Source organism: Poecilia formosa, unplaced genomic scaffold (assembly GCF_000485575.1).
Source record: "Poecilia formosa unplaced genomic scaffold, Poecilia_formosa-5.1.2 Scaffold91, whole genome shotgun sequence".
Lineage (NCBI taxonomy): Eukaryota > Metazoa > Chordata > Actinopteri > Cyprinodontiformes > Poeciliidae > Poecilia > Poecilia formosa.
The window spans coordinates 901,400-919,682 of record NW_006800030.1 but is presented as its reverse complement, the minus strand read 5'-3'; the positions used below and the strand labels follow the sequence as shown (position 1 = coordinate 919,682).

The 18,283-nt window shown below is 39.0% G+C and overlaps 1 protein-coding gene across 1 annotated transcript in view; it reads right to left on the bottom strand.

Annotated features, from left to right (window-relative positions):
• The window catches only part of nr6a1a (nuclear receptor subfamily 6, group A, member 1a), a 121,077-nt gene that overhangs the window by 39,229 nt on the left and 63,565 nt on the right, over positions 1 to 18,283 (bottom strand). The window contains exon 4 of the mRNA XM_007557748.2: positions 15,267 to 15,290. Coding sequence (XP_007557810.1) covers positions 15,267 to 15,290 — 24 coding nt within the window. The remainder of the gene's footprint in view (positions 1 to 15,266; positions 15,291 to 18,283) is intronic.

Genomic DNA, 18,283 nt, shown 5'->3' with positions numbered 1-18,283 from the left:
CAGACATGTCTGTTCTTTACAATATAGACTGAATGCTGTGAGGTATAAGTTGTACACAAAGATCAGCGTCAGTGGTTGCAGGAACAGACATGGGGACAGACAGAACAGAAACTTGGAAAACATTCCTACAATCTTAGGTAGAAAATAAAGGAGGGGACAATGGAGCCCCTCCTCTTCTCAGTCTTGTGATAAAGTTTTGGTTTCACCTTTGACCTTTCCAATTACCTAACATGTCCAAAGCTGGGTTGCTTCAAAACCAGTCTGCTCCTGTCAAATTTGCAATAGTACTGTTTACTTAATACAACAGGGTGGTCTGATTGAGTAAATGTACAGCAAAATAAGAGTAAATAAAATGTATCTTATTTAAGATGTATTCAGAGTAATTTACATAGCTGGCAGATGGAGTTGGTTCTGCTCGGTCCAAAAAGCAATAGAAAATAGAGGAAATTTTATTCCCTAACTAGTTGTGTTGTAAGAAAAAGCCCAACAAATGAAAGTACAAACCCAAAATAAAACATGTCTCTTCTACAGTCCAGTGTCCTGGATGGATATGGAAAGTCAGAAAAACATCTTCAGTCTGTAAACGGCTCAAAGGTCTCTTTTCTCCAAGTAGGGTGCATCTTGAATCGCTGACAGACAGGCAATCAACAAGCTGGAAGACGGCAAAGCAGCATGTGTGGCCAGACAGAATCCATAGCTCAATAAAGAGCACATGACAGCCGACTGGGAATTTGCAAGAAGGGCTGTGAGTGGCTCTCAGACTGACAGACGCCTGTGATCTGATGAAGCAAAACTGAAACTGTCTGAGCAGGGTTTCCAAAAGCACACGGGAAGGAAACTAAGCCCATAGCATCACCTGATCTGAAGCACAGGAATATGCTGCAGCTCTTCTACAAGTGCATTATGGAGAGTGACTGTTGGATCAGAGGATCAGACCCTTAAAACATGTCAGCAAGCACAAAGCAAAGTCAGCCTTCAATCAACTAAAGAACACGTCAAGGATTAAAGGACTAATGTCCCAGCAAGATCTAGAGAGACTCATCCATCCGTTTATCTTTAGTCGCATTGATTACTGCAACAGCGTCTTCACGTGTCTGTCTAAAAAATCCTCCAGTTGTAGCTGATCCAGAACGCTGCTGCTGGAGTTCTCTCTAAAACCAGGAAGATAGAGCACATCACCCCAGATCTATAATCCTTCCACTGAGAGAACAAACTTTAAAATAGTGTTGTTAGTTTATAAATCACTGAATGGCTTGGCACCATAAGACATTAAAGATCTGGTGTTGTTGCATCAGCCTTGCAGACCTCTCAGGTCTTCTGATTCTGTTCTGCATCCCAGAACCAGAACCAAACATGGAGAAGCAGCATTCAGCTTCTATGCAATACAAATCTGGAGCAAACTTTCAGAAAACTGAAACACTGAGTTTCTTTAAATTGAGGCTAAAAGTCCACCTGATTAGAGTTGCTTTTGTATCATAATAAATGAAACATTGACCAACATTTTTGATGATTTTGATGATGGCACTTGTCAAAATGTAATGTCCGTTATTGGTTTCCCAAATATCAACTGTTTTATGATGTTTTATTTTAGTGTTTGTATTATGTAAATATACTATACCAATAAACTTGATTGACTGATTGATTGAGAAGGCTGAAATGTTCATCTTCCTCATAAAATGAAGGATGGACAACCCTCAGCATCCTCTTCAGTCTGTCACTGATCAATGTTTCCAGTCGGAGGCTGTTTAAGACAGACTGCTACAGGAAAACCTTCCCTGCCTAAAACTATCAGCATCAACAATTACCATTTTAAAAAACATAAACAGCTAACGTTTTTAGAATATTGAATATCCTTTTGGGATTCTTTTTTTTATACAGACTTGATTCACCTTCTTCATGCCCCCATCACAGTCACAGTGGGGGCTGCAGCCTTCTGTGGCAATGGTCTCCAGCAACACGTCTGAGAGACCAATCAGCAGAAAGGACAGAAAAATGCAGAAAAACAACCAATCATGAAAGAAAACTGCTCCGTCAAGTACTAAACCAATCTAATCTAACAAAAGATTGTTTGGAATTAGAAACAATAGTGTCCAGGCTGGCGTAGGAAAAAAAATCAGTTAGTCCAGTTTGGGAATCAGACACAAACCATTTAATAAGTACTTCACTGCAACAAATCTGACCAACAAACCATAATCTACTACATTGTTTTCTTCATTTCAACAACATGGAGAACATATTTTAAATATCTTAGAGCAAACACTTCTGACAAGTAATGAGAATGTTATAAAGAATGTTTATAATCAGAGAGAGGTTAGCCACCTCCAAGGCTAAACTAAAATTTCTTCCCTCACAAGAAGCACCATGTTTATTTGCTTCAGCAGTGCCTCAATCTACCACCAGAGGGCAGTGTCACATAAGCAAAGGGCTGCTGTGAGCTCTTCCACAGAAGACAAAGAGTTAGATAAATTAGCAGCATGAGCCGACTTGTTCACTCACAAACACCCAGAGGCTCATCAAAGTGGATCACAATGCTCCCCTAGAGGCAGCATAGCAGCCATTTTCTCCTGTAGATGCGGGCCAGCAGCTTTAATGATGTGGGCTGCTGAGGGGTGCTCTGCCTCCTAATCGTCTTATCTGCAGCCAGAGAAACCACATCGGCTTTGATGTTGTTTGGTTTCTGCTAACACAAGTGCCTTCTCTTCCAGTGGTTGCTGACCATCATGGATGTTGTTGGTCCATAAAGGCTATTTGGGTTCATTTTGCACCAGAAAATGTGTTCATACCATGCGGTGGCAAATATTTGGTAAATTGTCAAAATCATTGCACAAAACTACAAAGAAAGATCAAACACATGCAGACAGGCCCACACACAAATCACCTTCAAAGCAGAGATCCCCAACCACAACGTTCTGCTCATAGCTCCCCCAACAAACAGAAGCTGATGGTTGGGTCTGAGGGCTGAGGACAACAACCTCCGGAGGAGTTCTCCCTCTTTTGTTCTCATCTAAATTAAAAGTCAATAGATTTTGACAATCATTACTTAGAACATTTAGGTAAAGTCAGCCATAAAGGGAAACGCATGACTCAAAAAGTTGCAGTTGACAACACAGCAGTATCGTAGTATCAACACTAAGCTATCACTTTGGTTGATTCCATAGAACTGGGAACACTGGGATAATTATCTGTCTCCTAGCATACTGTCACAAAATGGTGACAATTTTAACAAATATGTAAAAAAAATAATAATAATCTGCCAGGTTTCTGTGATCCACAACAATGAGACCATGGAAAATCATTTCAAACTTTTTCATGTGTTCAACTGTGTCCAAAAGGTTTAGATTAGTTCAGTCATCATTAACTGGATCAAATGAAGGGAACAAGAGACAAAATCAATGTTTCTGCAAAACTCATACAATGATCAGAAACTCTGACCGACACTGGAGGAGTAGCAGAAACATCCACCAAGTACTGCTTGTGTTCTTGCTATAACACTATGGTACTCTCATTATGTCTGTTCTAGGGATTTGCAGCCTTTACAATCCAAAGAGCCATTTTGCCCTCAGTCCAGCTAAATAAAAATTTGAAATATTACTTTTTGAAAACACTTTTTTTTTAATCTACTTTAGTAAAATTGTAATTTGTTTCTAAAACGTAAATATTTTATCTCTGTGTTTTGGATTAAAACAGTTTTTATTTCTTTAAGTAAAGAGAACAAAAAGAAAATGAAAACATTTTCTTTTGTGGAATGTTGATGTGAGGGAAATGATGTGAAAAGAGCATAAAGTTTCCAATTTAATAATAAAGAAACATTGATCTGGAAACAGTTGTACTTTCAGTTCTACTCTGTTGTGGAAATTAACACAAATATTCTATGAAAACATAAAAAACTGCTAAAAATCTGCATTTTTATTGCATCTTTGTTTAAAAAGATTAGTAGGTTCTTGATCAAATTAGCTATCATTATTAAGGAGTAAGGAGATCAAGGTTTCAAGAGAGATGCCTTATCTGGAAAAAAGAATCCCAAAGCCCTGCGGGAGAAACCGTTTAGTCTGATGAAACCAAATATGACATTTGGGCCACAATTCCAAAAGACACAAAAAGCCCACTGGAAATGACCAGAACAACAAAGTTGGTGTGAATGTGGATGAGGTTATGAATAGTTTCAAATGCTAGTCACTTTTGGTCCAAAACCTGCAGGTGTCTTCTAAGAAGCTAAAGATGAAGAAGAACATCTATGAGATCATCAGAGGAGGCATTAGGAATCTATAGCAAGAGAGAGAGCACAGATATTACCCGGTCAAGATGTGGGATCCTGATAGAACATGACAGAAGAAAACGTGATGCTGATTTAGAATCAGAACATATTTTAGCAAAGTATTACAGTGGCGCCCCACTTATTCATTGCTCAGTGATCACAAATTCATTTGCTGCAGGTTTTTCTATGGGAGGCGACCCAGAATGGCTCACAGAAAATCCACATATTGGCAGATTTTTTATGTATAAAATATTTAAAGTAAATTTATCTAAGGAAGCTAAAAAAACTAAGGTACTATGTCACTTGACACACCATTACACTGTTCATGTTCTTTGGTGCTGCACCCTGAAGAGTGAAGACAAAGAAGACTGTAGATGTCAGCTGTTGTGTTTGTGCCAAGAATGTTTTTCACTGCGAGTACTAACACATAATAAGATGTATTTGGTGTATTAAGATGTATTAAGATGTATTTGGTGTTTAAGCTATTAAAATAGGCAGTTATTTAATAGCTTATGAGTGTATATATGTTTTTAGAAGGGGTCTCAAGTGTTTCAGCCATTCACAGGCATAAGTACCAGGGGTCCACCATAGTTTATAAGGGTGTCCATAAACATGGGAGTCAGTTATTGCAACATATTTTCCTCTGATAGGATTGATTGACTTTCTGTTTAATTTTACATGACATTAAAGGAGGCAAAAATGTACATTCTGTTTTATTGGACTCATTTTTACGTGGGAAAAACCTGTCATTTAAATAGGCTTGTGAAAATGTATGTGAAACACTTTGAACATATTTAATGTTTTTAGGAAATGTTGAAGTTATAAACAATTCAATAGTGAAGTAGGTCAAAAAAATAATAATGTACCACGTCATTTGCAAGAACTATGCTAAACTGAGGAGATTGGTGTTTTTACCACATGCTTCAAGCCGTTTTTTGGGTGAAAATCCCACATTCATGTGCATTGTAAGCGAGGGTGAAACAACAGACGTGGCCTATCTGTGTCTTTCTACCATTTTTCTAATGACAGGTTGGGCTGGCAGCAGGGTGTCTGCTGTACGCCTCCATCAAAAGAAGTGCTGCTCAAGCCAGAGCGGTGCTGGAGCCTGTCAAATTACAGTGGGATCCCACCTCACTTCCTCTCCCTCTCCCCTTGATCTGTCTGTCGTTTGTTTTCACCGCCAGCCCGCCTCTTTCCGTCTCTCAGCTTTTCTGTCTGTGTTAAAGAAGCACAACTTATTTTAGCTAGTCTTTTGAGGAGAAAAAACAGTTCCTCACATCCCCACACGGCCAGCAGGGGCCTCACATCTTGGGAACGACACTGAAACTCGAGCAAAGCCTCGACATCCTTTGTTGCGACAGATTTTCAAAATGGCAGCCATGGTCGAATCTGTCGCAATGTCTGAACACGCGAATGGGTCTGGACGAACGACGCCCGCTGCAAGTGTTTAAAAGACTACCTGAGGCCACGTCACTTCATGTCTATCACTACAGCATGTTGGAACATTTAAATGGAAGTCGTGCTGATAAGCAGCAATGGATATCGGAGGCCATTTTCTACTGCAAACAACAATAGAGGTCTCCACAGTACCGCTGCCTTCGCCCTTCCCCTCCCATATTCCTCATCCCCGCTTTGTCCATATCTAGCTCATCCACTATTTTTCTCTCATCCAACACCCCCCCAACCCCTCTTGATCCCTCTATCTTTTAGCACCCCCCACCCTCACCCTTCTCTCTCTCCTCCTTTTCTGTCCAGCCCTCCTCTTCTTGCTCCAGAACTGTCAGATGGTATTAGCTCCTTTCACGCTCATGGCCTGTAGGAATAACAGCCGTGAACCTTGCCGAACAGCGTCATTCTCCTGCTCCAGTTAGCTCTCCACTCAGCACAGGCTGTTGTACAAATACCAGTGTTATTCACATTGTGCCCCCTTCACTTACACAACATGCCCCAGTAAAAGGGCAAAGTTAGGCAGACGCAATCCTCAGCGGAGAAGGTCATGGTACCGAGCAAAGATGTGCACGCATTGTATAACACGATCATGCTCACTTAGTAATTATCAGCTTGCCCCCTCCGACTCAAGGATCGGCCCACAGCTTTGCTAAGATCTGGCTGACGTGGATCAAAAATGGATCCTCTCTTTATCTACTTTTGGAGCCATAGGCTTGAAAATTTGTTAAATATTTCATGCTCAGCTTATTTCCCATGAAGCTTTGGCTGCAGGGCAAGTTGTAGATGGTATTAAAAGCCCACTGTGACCAATAAGCTGTAAAATGAGCAGAAGTTTTTTTATTGTGTGGAGAAACAGACCAGAATAATTCCGAAATGTCCTGCATACATGTAACTGAAGGTTCATACAAGCTGCCAATCTGAGTTAAAAAAATGCTATAACATCTTTTGAACTTTCTATATGCAATGATGCAGTAATGAAAAGACAGAACGCTTATGTTTTTATTCCAGGGTTTTCAGCACATAGAGAATGTGGTCTTTAACAACTTCTTTAGTTATTTAAATCTAACCTGAAATGTTCAAAACCAAAATGTGTGAAAAAGGGTCTGGATCTTGACAAATGTGACCAGATGTGGAGCATTATGAGGGAATTAAGTCACATTGCAATTTTTGCTAACATGCAACCATAATCCTCATGTCTAGCTTGAATTATAAATATTACTCAGCTTTTCATACAACAAATGCTAAAATGCAATTACAGTAAATGCAAGTCTGCATAATAACTTCAGTTTTGTGTTGTATTTTTTCATCATGTTGAAGACGGAGTACCTCTACAAGACATAAATCCATCTTACCAGACTGTGAGAACGGAGGATCCCAAACACTTCAGTTCCTCACAGAACCCAAAATAACAATGAGGAAGACATTTGACTATCACTAGTAATGCTGACTACACCAGCATTACTAGTAGGTAGAGCTGGCAAAAAAAATCAATAATGATATCTATCGTGATAGACGTGATCAATAGAAAATGCATACAATACAACATTCAGTAATTACACTGAATTCCAATCCAAAACACCACAGCATTCTGGGGGATGTAGGCAGAGGAAAGGATTAGCCTCTCAAAGTAGAGTCCAACTAAACTAGTTTGGCAACTAACTCACTCAATCAGACAATCAATCAGGGTGCAGGAATTCTGGGAATTGTCTTAGAGCACTGTTCAGTTTATATAACTGAAACAACAGTTATGCTGAAACCATTATGTAGATATCTCAGTCATGGCTTCCACCTCCCCCCATGCAAATATGGATTTTTGTTAAAGGTTATCCAATAATATTAAGGAGACAGGCGGTTTTGGACAATAAGTAAAAAAGAAAGTGTTTGTGATTCCATTTGTTCATCCTCCAAACTAAATTTCAGACACTGGTTTCTATGCTCTTTGCTTCAAGACATTCTGCATAATCCATAAACTCCAACATATAAAGAACTGTAAAGCCTGAGATGGAGCCCTAGTGGTTTTTGGTGATTTCTGTCTGGGTAAAATTTGCTCAGGTGCCATCCAATCAGCACGTCTTGAATGTTTTCTACTTGTGAATAAGTTTTCGAACAGAATCATGGGCATAAAGTAATTCAGAAATTGCATTATGCAGCGAGGAAAACAGATATTAAATACGTCATAATTTTTCATAATAAACATATTACTAAAGGTGCTATTAAAATGAAATTTTCACCAGGTGTTGGTAAAAATCCAAGTAACCCATCCACAGTAAGAAACCAAAGCAAATAAGTTCAGAAATTAAGCTGTGTAGTAATGTAAAATGACAGAGGGAACAAGTATTGAACACTAATATTTATTGAATACTGTGTAAACAAAAAAAAAAAGCCATTGCTGGTAATAACTTCCAAATGCCTCCTGTATGAAGAGACTGGCTATGTGATTTTGGTCCATCCTTCCACACAAATAGCCTTTAAATATTTTTGATACATCCTCAGATGCTCTCTATGTGACATTGTGGTGACTCATGGCTGTATGCTTCCAACTAGCAAACTGAAAAAACTCCTCCTCATACAGTGATTGTCACACCTGCTAATCAATAGGTAATAAAATAACTCTGACAACCAGCTCATCAACTAGCTCTTTAATTCAGAAAAATCACCAAAGACTTATCTTTTGGCTTCACACTTGTCAAACACATACAGATTTAACATAGTCTGTTGTGTAATTTGTGCATTTTAGGTTAAATTGTAAACATCTTACAACTGTAATGAAGAACTTTTTCAGTTTCTATGCTGCCAATAAATTCTAACATGGTAAAAAGAAGAGTAAGTAACTGTGTTTCTATTGACAAGATAATTGCATAGTTTGACCTTTTGAAAACATATGCACTTTTGAAAGAAAATAATTTTTGATAAAGTTTTGATGTTAGGTTGAGTTTTTTTTGGCCAAATCGAAATTGGTTTATTTTGCAAAACTTCATTGGAGACACTTTTTCTCCACATCACATGAATCATGTTCAACAACCGGGAGTTGCCACTGGTGCAAACCACAGAGAAGGAGACAACAGGAAGTATTTGCAGGATAATCAGGGTGCAGGATGCATTTTAATAACTGATTGTCTGAACAAACTTATTCACAGGTGATTTTAATTGTGTTTCTCATTTAATGGAAACACCATTATTACAAAATTGTGTTTTTTTTATTTTTTTTATTAACAGAATATTGACAAAGTTTTGTGCAAATTTGTAATGGAACCACAACTAGTGTTTAGTTGACCAAAACTGCATCCCTGATGAGAAGCTTACCAGCTGAAGCCAATATAAACCAGGTGAGTCTAAGGCTGTCACTGCCTTCACACTGTTCAACTGATTTCAAGCAACTGGTACAATAAAATGGTAGGGAGTTAAGTAAAATGTTCTATGTAGTTTGAGAAAAAACTGCAAACATACTTTTGTGGGGGCTATCTGCACGATGGGCAAGGCAATTATCAGTTTGACAAGTAAGCATAGACAGATTAATACAAATATGAGGAGATTGTAATTTCTCATCACTCTGTGCTCAGCAAGCCCAGCATGGAAGGAAGGCTTAGAGGCTAATAATCAAAGCAGATTAGCTTGAGCTCTGATGGATGCGACGCAAGCCTGCTAATCATCAGCGTGATAAGCATGAATCATCCGATCACAGTCAGAAATGAGCAGTGGGTTTCAAATAATGATTTTGATGGAATGATTTTGGTATCAGCCGCCCATCAAAGTGCCGCTCTTTGGGTTCCATTTGCTTCCTTCAGTCCATGTCACAGTAATTCCTTCGTGTTAATACAGTATGTGTAGGATGGTGCATATTAAGCATGGTGAGGAAGAGTGGGCGGAAACATAAGAGTTTCAGGGTACCGGTGTGACTGATCTCTAGCCCTCCTGCCCTGTGATTTAGAATCAAAATGACAGACTTTCCCCTGATTGGGCTACGGGTGGAGAGCTAATGACACGCTGCGTGGGCTAACGTGACTATTAACCCACTCGGAGCAGCAGGAACTGACAGGAACACAATTCTGTCATTATGCTCCGAGGAGACCTTTAATCACGGAGGCAGGGACAGTAGTCGCCCTGGATTCAGCAGGGAGACGATGATATCACAGACATGCTCTGCCTTACCTCATGCTGCAGGAAGCTGATGTGTCACCTGATGGCTGCTGCATTAGCAACTCTTGGTGGGTTTAATGGACGGCTGCTAAGTAAACATTGATGATGACGTTTACATGGATACGACAGTTGCATGTTTGTGGATCTTAAACATGGACATCGTTTCATTTTAATAGTGCAGAATTTACATTTTTAGGAGCACTTTGAATGATAAATTTTAGTGCTGCAGGAACATTTGAATTAATATATACGTGTCTGTGTAAGTCCTCCTCAGTAAGACCTGGGGAGCATCCCTTAAAGCCGACATGTCACACTCAAAGCCTGCCGTTTGAATCTAGTACACTATCATTCTAACATCACACTTTATGTGCAATATAACTGCTGACACACTACGCTAGCTTTATACAAGTTGCTCAAATAACATTCTTCTTTCTACTGATACTTGTGTTAGCAGCTCTTCTCTGTGATGAGATGATCAAAGTACGCAGGAGTCGTTGCACTGATTCACACCTTCAATTCAGTCCTGAGAGTTTCAGCGGCTCAGACTGATCAAAAACACTGAAATATGGAGCAAAATAAAGATGTCAGGAGTGGCGTTTGGCTTTTATCAGAGCTACAGAGTGTTTGCATGTGTCTACATCTTCTCACCGTTTTTCCTGTAATTTTAAGGTGTCATCTCAGTGAAGAGATTTTACTGAAGGATGTTTTTAGGTGTTTTATATGGGCAAGGGAAAATGCTCTTTGTGGAACCAACTGATAAAGAGAAAGACATCAGAAATAATTGAAAGTATAAACATCTACTTTACTTATTGTAAATATAGCTAATTGTTGAGAAGCTACGCCCACCAAGGTGTTGTTTTTATCCTCTGCATGTTTTCCAGACTGATGAACCTTCAGTGGTGATTCAAGTCACTGTTCAGAACTCATTTCTTTCGAAGTGTTGGTGATCAGCTGAAGGCCACTTTGTAATAATTTATAGCATCATTGTTTTAATTTATTGTCTTTCTATTGCCTGCCTGAAGAAAAAAACAAGCTTCATAAAACTTGTAACAAGCTTCATTTTTAATCTTTACAGAAGATTAAAAAATGTCTGTAAAACATATTTATCATAGCACATTTGTTACAATAAGTCAATTTTGCTGTGTCAGTTGGGGAAAACCCTCATGCCTGGTGGCTTGACGGGAAAACACTTCAGCAGCTAGTTGTAGTCAAATGTTTCAGCCTGAACATTTCGGAGGAAGAACATCTTTCAGCCATGCTCCACCTCATTGTTCCCAGTCCAAGTGACTGGGAACAACTATGGGTTAAGTTTCATTTCAGCTTTTTAGAACTTTTCATGTTTCTTTTTGAACTCATTCTTGTGGCATTTTGACCTGCAAATAAGTTGTTGTGTTTTTTTGCATAAAGAAGCAGTTAAGCAGAAACACGTAGCGAGCATGCTGTGTTTCACCAACTGCCACAAAGAAGAAGAGGTGTACTGGTTTTCTTGCGATTTTAAAGTTGTCCAACTGGAGCAAGCACACTAACATCTTGATCCTCATTATCTTCCACCATGGTTGTTGTCTTTTTTCCTACTTCCACGTGTCAGGATGCTCAAGTCCTGAGATGTGATATTTGTGAATGATGTTCAGGTCGGATGAATGCACCTGGCCATAGAGTCACAGGTAATATTTAAAAAGATCAGCTAAGTATCAGATTTAGGAACACATATCCAAGTGGCCTGGGTCGCATTTGTAAAAATCCGACTTGTTTTGTCATAAAAATATCAAATACAAGTATCAAGGCAAAATAAATTGGATTTGAGTCACTTCAGGCTGCAGTGTTAATGCAGCCTGACTCTTTGATTACCTAGCAACAACCTGTTGAGTAACGAACTCAGAAGCCATTTAAGGTTTCGTGACCATGCCTCATTACATAGTTAAAACAGGAAAGGTCACACCACCAGTTAGGCAGTATTCCAGATAATTAAAACAAAACCTAATTAATACTTATCGATATCGACTGATATAAAGAGCTTATATTGTGGAATGTTTTCAGCCATATTGTCCAGCCCTACTATTTGTCTCCATCTCTCAATGGACAGGTCCTCCCTGACTTAAAGCAATGCTTTCAACATCAGGGAACTCTTTTCTATACTGCTGCTGAGTAAGGATTGGGTTACAGACTCACCCAGAACCAACTCGATGTGTTGTCATCAGATCACCATGGAGACACTGATTTGTTAATTGTGTAAATGAGAAACAAGTCTGGGTTTCAACATTGTAAGTATTAATCTTAGTTCCACTTGGAACATAATAATTAAATACTTTTACTCAGATAAATATTCTGCTAGTCATCCCAATAACTGAAATAATATTGGAAAATGTGGGACAGATTTCTTTTCAATTCTTAAAATATTTTTATGATAAATCCCACAATACAAGTTGGTATTAAAATGTCCTAACCAAAAGAAAAAACAAACAAACAAACAAACCTCTAAAAATTAAACGAGACTGAATTTACATTCATTTTTGGAGAGTAACCAAACATTTAATACAGCTTCCATACAGCAGCTTGCCTAGTGATATTATGCAGCAGCATTAGGAGAAATGTGCTGTGTACTTGACACTGTGTGAAATGGCATTTTGCAGTAAAGTCCTCTCATCTTCTACTTCAAGCAGATTAAAGCCAACTGGGATTTATTAGCAGGCAGCACCGTGGCAGGTTTGTCCAGGATCATCCCACCCTGAAGTAGGTGGAATGTTACAAATTTCCATGGTGCAGCCCACAGCCTCTGCTCTGTTTAATCATACATCTGAATCAGTACAGGCACATACCTGACTGGCTGGATATTGGCACAAAAACAAAACTTTTTACTCTGAAACTAGAGATGCTGAAACTACATCTCTAGTTTCAGCATTTTCATTTTCCTCAGCAGTTGCTTTATCACTGATATTATTGCTATTACAACAAATATAATACATAGTGCAAAACAGGACCAGTAATTGGGTGAAGCCTCTGAATTGTAAGAAGGGATAATCTTTTTAGACTAACTTAATCGTAAGAGTTCCTGTCTGGAGAAAGAGGAGAAAAAACTTTTAGTTTGATGGTTACAGAAGATGAAATACTTGTCCCCTGCAGACTTTAGAAGCTTATTTAAAAACAATACTATGTCCACCTTTTGCAGTTTCATTTTACTATGAAGAGACAAAATATCACTGAAAACAAGCCAGCTGATTTGTCACTGGGTGAAATAACTCAGATTAGTTAAGTGTCATACACAGATTACTATCAACTAATTATGACTGCTATTATTTACTTCACCAGGTCATGTCCTTAAAGATCACTATTATACAAAATAAGTTTACTCTACTTTCTTTTGGTCACCATGAGAACAGGAACACTGGACATCAGCTGGGATGGGCTTCAGAATCCGCATCATTGTCAAAATGACACAAAATTTTCATTAGAAAATGGAGGAAATGTAAAATGACCATCAGTTGCTCTTAGTCTGAGGATCTCTCCTCAATGATGAGAAAAACTAGTTCACAACAACTGGAGGAGTTTATTGATCTGAAGCTGGTTGGGAGCACAGTCATCAAGAATACAATGTTCCCAATCTAATTACTGGGAACACTGTACTGCATGCTGACATTTAAAGGCATGTCTAAAGATTGCCAGTCAAGTTTTAGTGGTTCAGATAATGCTTGGGAGAAATTGTTTTCTTATCAAACAATAACAAAGACAAAAGCTTTTGGTGTAAACATGATCCAGTTTGTTTATATAAGAAGAAAAGTGGCAGTATGAGCTAGACACTACAATTCGTACATTTGTCAAGCATGTAGTGGAAAACTTTGTCTCAGACTTTTTTGTCTGATAAATTTACATGAAGACTTTGCTACACTGAAGGCCCAACTAGAAGAACCCATTTCTATAATCAAAACCATATTACATGGGTCATGGGTGGGTCTTCAGAATGACGATGTCCCAAAGCATAGTAAGAATTGTAATAAAGGAACGGCTAAAGATGAAACACATTAGGTTAGAGCCAGTCTCTGAACCTCAACTATACTGAAAGGTAAAATGTTTAACTTCCCACATTAACAAGTGGGAGCCAAAAAAACCTAAAGAATTTAAAAGCTTATGCAAAGAGGAGTGGGTCTAAATCTCTCCTGGAGAGAGTCTGGAGACCTGTAGAAAAATCTACAACACTCTTGTTTTGTCAGTCAAGTTCTATGTCATGTTTTGCTTTGGGATCAAAGACCCATTTATCTTAAAGATCTGAAAATCCATGTTTTTAACTTTAATGCAGTTCTTTTTGTTGGTGGCGGGGCAGGGGGCTGAGGGGGATTTGGTTAATTTTTTGTCTCTCCATATAAAACTCAAACTACCAGAAAAAATAGACTTAATTTCTTTGTATTTGAGCAAATATTATAAATCAGCAAGAAATCTCAGGAGTTGATAAGGAGATAATGACAGAAAGGAAAATGGTGTCAAAGCAAACACTTCTTTAGCCATGTTCAGGATGTTCTTCCGGTTAATTTCATGATGTATTTTTGACATATACCGTATTTTGAGTATAAGGCGCACCCAAAAGCCTTAAATTTTCTCAAAAATCAGCAGTGCGCCTTATAATCCGGTGTGCCTTATGTGTGTACTGAATTCCAAAATCTGTCCCTGACACAGAGATGCAAAGTGTACAGTACGTACGCTGGCAGCAATAAACCAATCAGAGGACATTACGTAATACGTAAAGTACGCAGGCCAGCAGCAATAAACCAATCAGAGAATTGCTGTCCGAGTTCTGCAGCATACGCCTCCGGTAAAAACCAGATAGGTTTTTCCATGAAGAAAGCTAATATAAAGCTAGCATTTGCAGGCGGACCTACTTGGTGTTACTGGTGCTTCTCTATCACCCCAGATTTACACTGCATGTGTCTCCGCTCTGCTGCGCTCTTCAATGGCAGAGTCCAGCTCTTTCTGACCAGTTCCACCTCACATTTGAAAATTTCTAAATAAATGCAACTTATACTCCAGTGAGTCTTATGTTCTTTTTCCTGTTTCAACACATTTTTTGACTGATGCCACTTGTGCTCTGAAGAAACTTACAGTACAGAAAATATGGTTGCTTAGCCAGAGTTGGCTACAGAGTTGGTGCAGAGTAAAGCCAAGTAGGTTCACACATTGCAACAAGGTCATGAAGGAGAGAAGGGACAGAGCAATGGATCTGAAAATGGTGTGAAATCTTCAATGTTGAGATTATTAAACAACTGTTTCAAATTGCTATTTATGGTTGTAAAATAGCAGCAAAAATAGTAGTGAAATAGGTGATGGCAGCAGTGAAAAAACACAAAGAATTCCAGGTTATCCAGAATTTTGTTGGTATTTTAACAAATAGCTTTCATCATGCAGCTTTTCAGAAAAACACAAAAGCATTTTTACTCACCCAGGTTACTTTCATTGATTGCATCTGTGGAAACAGAAACCATAGTTTTATCAATAAACATGATCATCAGAGTCGGAATGTCTGGCCATACTTTAACTATGAGACTGAACAATTATTCACCAGTGATGTTATGTCTATGTGTTTAGCTGGGAAACTTTCTGACATGCAGAGGCCTGCACTGGAAAAAGAAACGGGTATGCATACTGAACCCAGATCAGGATCACACTGATGCTAGCAAATCACTGTTAGTGTGGGTGTATCTCCAACATTCTAGAGTTCATCTATCTCAACTAAAAAAAATATCTCTCCTGAGATCTAGAAAGAGGCAGGTTTTACTTACTGGCATTGTTACTGGAATTAATTTTAGTGTTTGGATGTTGGTTGTACTTAAGGCTTTTAGAATAAACTAAATGTAACTGTTTTCTTGAATTGGAGAAGATTCATTCTCACTTTCAGTGTGCTGATGTGTTGGGATTGACTAGACCAAAGAGTAAACTAAACCGCACACACACGGGCCATTAGGTCATAAGGACCTTGCCAACACACTCATACTCATACAATGTGTATGAGTGTGAGTGGAGCCACAACAGTCTCACAAAGCATGTCATTGTACTATATGTGTCACTATATGTGTGTATGCATGCATGCATACGTGTGTGTGTGTGTGTGTGTGTGTGTGTGTGTGTGTGTGTGTGTGTGTGTTCATACACGTGTTTATGTAGATGTATAAGTAATCAGCAAAAAAACACAGGGAAAAGACCCAAAACATTATAAGCTTAGGTCTTCAGCTAAGCTAACTTGGTTTTACTGTAGACAATTTTCACATCTCTCTGTTTTTGATAAACAGCACAATGTCAAAAATAAATCCACAGGCAGATATTTGGCGCTTCCAAACTGAAAACACGATTTTCTGCTTTCCACCGTAGTCTGCAGTGGCCCCTGTGGAGCTACGCTGAAAACACAGAGTATCAGTGCAAATAAGAAACACTGTCATTTTTTCTTCAAAACTGCAATTTTTATTGTGCAAAAACAAGCAAAACAACTAACTCTTGCCTAGTGAGGCAGAGAGGAAGAGAAACAGAGTTAATTACAATGAGATCTGTGATCCAGAACGCAGTGTGTAGCTTGTGAATGATATCCTGCATTGGATGTATAAATATCCATCACGGTTTCACAAATTACAACTGTGACCTAGCCGCTGCCTTAGCTCCTCAGAACTGCCCCCCTTCACACCCAGGAGGGCCCTGCGTTCAACTTATGCTTTGCTCTACACAAACTTGTTTACTCCCACAGCAGCAACACAACTGACTGGAGCCAATCTGTTGCTGGTGAAAAAGAGGCAACTGATGATTTTGGATCCCCATGAACAAATCTGAGTCCAGAGGTCTGTTTCACAAAGTAGGATAACAAAATCCAAGATAAGAGATAAAGCCAAGTTTGACATAGCGCCATCATTTCATCCTGATAACCAAACCTAGTTTAGTAGGTGCAGCTTTGTCGAGCCAGACTTAAGTAATTCAGGTGACAACAANCTTTGTATTTGAGCAAATATTATAAATCAGCAAGAAATCTCAGGAGTTGATAAGGAGATAATGACAGAAAGGAAAATGGTGTCAAAGCAAACACTGCTTTAGCCATGTTCAGGATGTTCTTCCGGTTAATTTACATGTCTTTAATGTAACAGTCTGTATCAATAATGCTTTTAACCGTATTTGATTAGAATGTCTCAGCTAGTGAAGAAGCCAATTCTGCTTAGAGGGGAAACAAAAGTGGTTGAAAAAAAAAAAAATTGAGTACAGTCTAAAAACCATACTTTTATTCATAGTTTGGGTTTGGCTGGTCCTGTGTCTTGTAGTCAGGAGCGACTTATATTTGTTTTTTGTGTCTCTTCTTCATGATGTATTTTTGACATATACCGTATTTTGAGTATAAGGCACACCCAAAAGCCTTAAATTTTCTCAAAAATCAGCAGTGCGCCTTATAATCCGGTGTGCCTTATGTGTGTACTGAATTACAAAATCTGTCCCTGACACAGAGATGTAAAGTGTACAGTACGTACGCTGGCAGCGATAAACCAATCAGAGGACATTACGTAATACGTAAAGTACGCAGGCCAGCAGCAATAAACCAATCAGAGAATTGCTGTCTGAGTTCTGTAGCATACGCCTCCGGTAAAAACCAGATAGATTTTTCCACGCATCACTGTCCCCGTTCATCTGCGACTCCATGCGCGCCCATCTCACTGCTACTGTGAAAAAGGAAGTGAAGCAAACTAATTCAGAGTTTGCTGTCATTCCAGGAGGATTAACAAAAGAACTCCAACCACTGGACATTGGCGTAAATAGGGCGTTCAAAAAGAAGTTGTCAGTGGCGTGGGAGCGATGGATGACAGACTGCGAACACACGTTTACTAAGACGGGGAGGCAGCACCGGGCGAGTTACGCCACCATGTGTGAATGGATTGTGGATGCCTGGGCTAATGCATCTGCCTTAACTGTTATCCAAGCTTTCGCGAAAGCCGGCATCGTTGCTGAACAGCCACCTGGCAACGAGACTGACTCCGACAATGATGAGAGGGAACCTGGCATGTTTGATGGCGAAATTGTCCAGCTGTTCAATTCAGATACAGAAGAGGAGGACTTTGATGGATTTGTAGAAGAAAAATAAAAAATAACGTGAGTGTAGTGTAATATCGTCGAATAAAGTTCGACTAAACTTACTGTTTTGTTTCAGTTATCTTTTTTTTTTTTTTTTGACTGTATGTTTTAGCATACGGCTTATGTATGGGTTAAATACAGAAATGGACACCATAATTGAGAGTGCACTTTATAATCCGGTCCGCCTTATAGTTCGGGAAATACAGTACATTAAATAATTCATACTGACGGACATAAACCAATGAGGAAACATCACTGTCTGCAGCCATGAAGAAAGCTAATATAAAGCTAGCATTTGCAGGCGGACCTACTTGGTGTTACTGGTGCTTCTCTATCACCCCAGATTTACACTGCATGTGT